The sequence below is a fragment of the Mustela lutreola genome, chromosome 13 (assembly GCF_030435805.1).
Source record: "Mustela lutreola isolate mMusLut2 chromosome 13, mMusLut2.pri, whole genome shotgun sequence".
Taxonomy (NCBI): Eukaryota; Metazoa; Chordata; class Mammalia; order Carnivora; family Mustelidae; genus Mustela; species Mustela lutreola.
In genome coordinates, this window is record NC_081302.1 from 11495530 (window position 1) to 11501529 (window position 6000).

Below are 6000 nucleotides of genomic sequence, written 5' to 3' on the forward strand. Positions count from 1 at the left end.
AGAGAGGTTCCTCCAAAAATGAAAATATCATACAATCCAGTAATTCCACTACTGGGCATTTACCCAAAGAAAATGAAAATGCTAATTGGAAAATACATATGCACTCTATGTGTATTGTAGCATTATTTACAATAGCCAAGATATGGAAGCAATCTAAGTGTCCACTGACAGATGGACAAAGAGAATGTGGTAAACACAGGCACACACACACAAACAGAAATACTACTCAGCCATAAGAAAAGAGTAAGAGCTTGCCATCTGCAACACTATAGACGAACCTAGAGGGTATAATACTAAGGTAAGTGAAGTAACTCAGACAAAGATAAACATTGCATGATTTCATTCATATGTGTAATCTAAAAAGCAAAACAAAGGAATAAACAACAACAAAAAGTGCAGAAACAGATCCATAAATAAAAAGAACAAATTGGTGGTTGCCAGAGGGGAAGGGGATGTGGTGTTGGACAAAATGGATGAAGGGGAGTGGAAGACACAGGCATTCAGTTATGGAATGCATAAGTTACAGGGATGAAAAGTACAACATAGAGAATATAGTCAATACCACTGTAATAGTGTTGTATGAGAGTTGTAAAGCTGTCCAATTACTATGTTGCACACCTAAAACTAATGTAACATTGTGTGTCAACTATACAATTTTTTAAAAAGTATGACTCTGATTAAGTTTCCTTTTTATTAAAAAATTGTTATACATTCATTTAAACATTTTTTTAAACACCAGGGGGTATATCTTGTCATTTTTCCTTATGGGACAGGAAAGAATTTTTTTTTTTAAGATTCCATTTTATTTATTTGACAGAGAGAGACAGCGAGGAGAGGGAACACAAGCAGGGGGAGTAGGAGAGGGAGAAGCAGGATTCCCACTGAGCAGGGAGTCTGATGCAGGTTTGATCCCAGGATCCCGGGATCATGACCTGAGCGTAAGACAGACGCCCAATGACTGAGCCACCCAGGCGCCTCCGTAAAGAAATTCTTCATCTTTCATCCAAGAACACAATCTATACACCAAACAGTAAAAAAGTGGTGGATGTTCTGGAGAGTTTAGTTGTTCGATCTGAATTCATGTTGACAAGCCAACAATTAACTGAAAGTTAAAGGCAGCAACGGTAAACGCACTCATCAGCTATTTGCCACCACAACGCCACTCAGCACACTGCAGACCAGTCTAAAGCTAACAGCATTCAGCCGCTAACTGAAACGATCAAAACTCTTACGAGGTAGATCAGAACTGCACATTTTACTCTGTGAAGACCTATTAACTTCTAATCAGGGCTTTATTCTATTTATTGCAGTCAACATACTGTCCCTTGATTTTAAGGAAGTTAAATGGATTCTAGAGGAAAACACCACCACTGTTCAATCCTTTTGTTACTATGGTTTCAAAAACTAGTAATACAAGGTAGATAACAGAAAAAAATTAAAAGAGAAACCTTAATAGCAACAAAAATAATAAACTGTTAATGTTTTCCATACCACCACACAGCTATTACAACAATAAAAATTATAAAATACTGTGGAGACACAGGGTATCATATAGCTTAAGGCATTATAAATCAAGCCTAGCTTTTTTTCCCCCCCAAACCTATCTTTTTTGAAAGAAGCTTGGCAATATTAAATAGAGCTATAAAATTGCTTCTTGCCTCTGACCTAGCAATTTTATATTTGGGAATATGTAAGTAATTCCTGCTAAATACATTCTAGCAAAATTATTCATAACAGAAAAAAACTGGGACCAATCTCAATGCCCTACAGGCAAGAAACTGCCTATATGCGGTTAAACAAACCACAGTACAGTAAATAGAATAAAATATTATTATGGCCAATAAAAACCAGTAAGAATGTGCACTATGTTAATATTCAAAAGCATGTGCCTGTAGTGATAGTAAGTTTAAGAAAAAAAGGAATCCACAGAAGACAGTCACAGTATTTACAAAGGCTAATATAAATATCATAAATCAGAAGTTAGAGCAATATAAATAGCATTTTATGTTCAATGGACTCCTTTTTCTCTGCCAATAATTTGGACATAAAATAATTTTGAAAGGAGAAAATGGCCAAATCCTCAGGGTTCTTTTGATTGTCTTTCAATATACATAGTGAGCTAAATGCAGGACACTGTACATGTAATGCCTACATTATAAAAATTACAATGCTGATGACATACTTGTTTTATCTCTATACTAATAAATGTTTTATAATATCACAACTGACAAATATTGTGCTTCTTCGCTAATAAATGCAAAAAACACTTTTCAAGGGGAGTAAATAATAAGCAAATAGGATTATCCCTATCTTACAGATGGAAAAACTGATGGAAACAGTATCAGTATCCTACCCAATTCATCCAACTCCTGATTTCCTATGCTAACAGTAGCTTCTGGAAATTTTTCCCATTCGTAACATTTTACTTTTCATTATTTAGTTTAATAATAATTCCCTTCAGCTCTTCTGAACAGTATATACATGACTGTCCTCCTTAAATACGAAATATGAGGAAAAAATTAACACCCTGACTGAAGTAATGAAAATTCGAACTATTTACTGTTTTTCTTCTCTGAAAGGCAACAAGATACACTAAAGTTTACTTTAAATTTTCTATCCCAGTTAGTCAAATTGTAGGGGAAAAATGCTGAAGGTACATCTTTCTGCTCTTCTAAGAGTTGTTTCCATTGACCAAGAGGTGAGAGCAGCTAGTAACAAAGATGAAATCCAAACACTTCAGAAAAAAACGTTTTGCCTTGTTGTTTTATCTCTATAGCTTTGAATATTAAAAATCCCAAAAGACTCCCCCAAATTAACCGCAAGTTAACTCAGAAATAGCTACTTAAAGGCCCTGTTGAGAAACCAAAAATCATCTAAGAGGCAGATCACCTGTGAATTTCACTCATATTCATTTTCCAAAGTCCATTTCAAATGGACTTCCTTTCTGCAGCTTTCCCCTAAAGACTCCAATCCACAGATGTTTCCTCATTTGTGTTTTAAAGCACTTTGGACATACATCTTTTATAACGTATCAGATTTCAGTAATCTGTTCATAAACTTATGTCCTTTACTCTGAGGTCCCTCAGAAGACAGGAATACATTTTTTTTGTCTCTAAGGCACCAGGAATACAATACAAGGCTGTCGTTAAATTTAAATTTAAAGACGAAACACTAGGTTTTAAAGGTTGGTTACTGAAATATTTAACAGAAAAACCAGTGTGCTTTCAAGATCAGCTCTCTCTTCCACTTGTAAGCACTATATATTCTTTCAATTATAACTCTCAAAGAGTGAAAGCTTCTTGCACTGCAGGGCACAAGAGTTACAGTATGCAAGTGGTAACTGCTGACTTGAGTAAACTTTAAAGATCCTTAGACATTTTGAGAGATCCAAGATTTTAAAACAAACTGTAAAATGCTATGAAAAATTTAATAGCTTATTTAATGCCCTAAAATAAGCTTGAAATTCATAGCTACAGTAAAGCTAGCAGTAATAAAATAAACACCAGCTTTTAAAAATAAATCAAACTTAGTAAATAAACCTATTTATAGACTGTAAAAGTTTGCCGAACGATTATTTGAATTGTTAAAATTATTAAAGGTTTCAAAGAGATCCTCACGCCCCAATGCTAAGTGTTAGCAACTTAAAATAATTATGTAAATCGTGATGCTCTGTATCGAATAACCGAAAAGTAAGTCACTTATGACTCTTCACTAGCAGTTAAACTGAAAACCTTGCGTGTAAAAATTGTAAGAGATCAAAGTTTTCAAAATATGCCCTAGGAAGAAAACGCGTTTCTCCTGTCATCTGCTCTTTTTAAGTGTTTAAAACACTCTCTGAAAAACTAACCGGTGGGCTCTTGTGCATTTTTTGCATGTTAAAAAAAACTTAACTTAAAAGATAGAAATTAACCCTCTCAACTATTACAGCAATCCTTCTTTCTTTCTTTCTTTCTTTAAACCAATGCAGTTTATGCGGTTCCAGGTGTTATAATTCACAAATAAGGAACGAACTGCTAAGCGTTAAGCTACAATACCAACGTCCCAGAAAGAAACAAGCTCTCAAAACCAACCAGGAGTTCCAAGAAAGTAGAATAGGACGGGAAGCAATTAAATAAAAAGTAACTAGAAGACCTGGTCGTCCACTTCTCGGAGTGCGTGACACAGGGCTGTGAGCGAACACGCACCCGTGGAATGCTTGCTGACCTGCATGCACCCAACTCCAACAGAGCGCCATACACACCAAGTCCCTGTTTCCAGGCAAACTAAATACAGCTGCTCGTGCTACCCGGACCTCTAGACGGGAGGCGAGCCTGAGGCCCACCGAGTCCCGCAGAATCTACCCTCAAAGGCCGTTCCAGAACCTCCGACTCACGGCCGGGCCGAACCCAAGCACTTCTCGGGACACCAGACCTATCCCAGCTACGCCCCCTTCCTCTCGGACCTCAGCTCCCTGGTAAAGGAAGGCTCCCCTTCGGTTAGAGCACTCAAGGTCCGCCAGGCCTCACCCACCTTACACTCGTCACTCTTTTTTTCTTCTTCGCAGAAGTTGACGGGCGCCAGGCCGGGGAGGTAGAAGGCGGCGCCCGGACGCGGGCCTGGGGCCGCCTCCAGCAGGAGCAGCACCAGTAGCAGCGGCCCCGGCCACCGAGGTTGCGACAACGCCGGCAGCCTCGCGCTCATGACTGCTGTTTCGGGGGAAGGGCAGCCGAGCCGAGGGGCTGAAGAGGGAAGGAGGGACGGGCAACCTTGGAGACGACTACAAGACCGCGGCAGCTGAGGAAGGACGGCTCCGCCACGGACAGTTCCGGTTGCGCTAGGAGACACCGCGGGTCCCGCAACAGAAACCGAAGCGGAGCTTGACAGAGCATGCGCAAAGCCGCCTGCACATGCTCAGTGAGAGGGGCTGCTAGCCCCGGGAGGAGTTTCCGGGAGGGAGCGTGGAGGAAATCCACTTTCCAGGTTTTCAGCGGGCCGACTAGGTGGTTGCCTGCTTCCGCGTTCGCGGTCGGGTTCCAAATTCGATCTGGAGTTCCCTGGGGGCGTCCGGGAGCATCCCACCGCCCGGCTGGCGCCCCCAGCTTGTCTCTTTGGTTCAGGTTTCCATAACAACCGTGAGGTTTCCTCCCCACACTGCCCGCAGCACTTCGACCCTTGTTACAGAGTTGGTGTTCCACAAAGTACCTGCTGATGGAAGCGGCGTCGGCGACGGGAAGTTCGGGAGACACCTGGCTGGGATCAGGATACGGAAAAAAAGGGGAAAGAACTAGCCAGAAAGTATCAAATACTCAGGTGTTTTCACGGATGGGTTCCAAGTATTGGATACCATGGGACATTCTTGAGCGACACGATGATTGCACAGAATAAACAAGATCTTTTCAAGGATGAGTGAAAGTGAGGTGGAGAGAAAAACGGGAGTAGGCGAGCGGAAATACAATGTTGACATTTCTTTGCAAAGGAAGACAGGCAAGGGTTCGGTGAGGAAGTAGTTCTCGTGAAATACCAATCTGGTATGGTCCCCTTTGAGCAAGTTTCTGACACTTTCCTTATTGAAATGACGCGATTACCGTGTTTTTACGTACACTTAGGCATTTGTATTTGTGTTGGTGTGAGTGAATTCTCTTGAGTGCTTTTCAAGGAGTAACTTGCTTTTGATGGCATAAAGTCAATTCAGTGGAGCTTTAGAAAGAATACTTTGTGAGAATGCATCCACTTAGACTATACAGCAAGGAATCAAACCCTGGCAGTACTTCCTGCTCAAGAATGGGCAAATTGGCTAAACGAGTAATTCAGGAAAGTGGAGCCCCAGGCAATTCTATCTAAATTCTTGGGGGTGTTTGCACGTTTCCTCCCCTGGAGTTTACAACGCTCATTGAATTTTCAAAGGGATCTATGACTCTACAAAAAAGGTTAAGAACCACTCTTCCCTACTGTGGAGTAATCAGAACAATGAAGGGTAAAATACTTGAAACTACTATCTAGTTAATGTAACCTCGAGCAAAT

At 40.6% G+C, this 6000-nt stretch overlaps 1 protein-coding gene across 1 annotated transcript in view; it reads right to left on the bottom strand.

Annotated features, from left to right (window-relative positions):
* The window catches only part of TM9SF2 (transmembrane 9 superfamily member 2), a 59758-nt gene extending 54928 nt beyond the window's left edge, over positions 1–4830 (bottom strand). Inside the window, exon 1 of the mRNA XM_059143959.1 lies at positions 4510–4830. Coding sequence (XP_058999942.1) covers positions 4510–4680 — 171 coding nt within the window. The 5' untranslated portion in view covers positions 4681–4830. The remainder of the gene's footprint in view (positions 1–4509) is intronic.
* Between the last annotated feature and the right edge of the window lie 1170 nt (positions 4831–6000).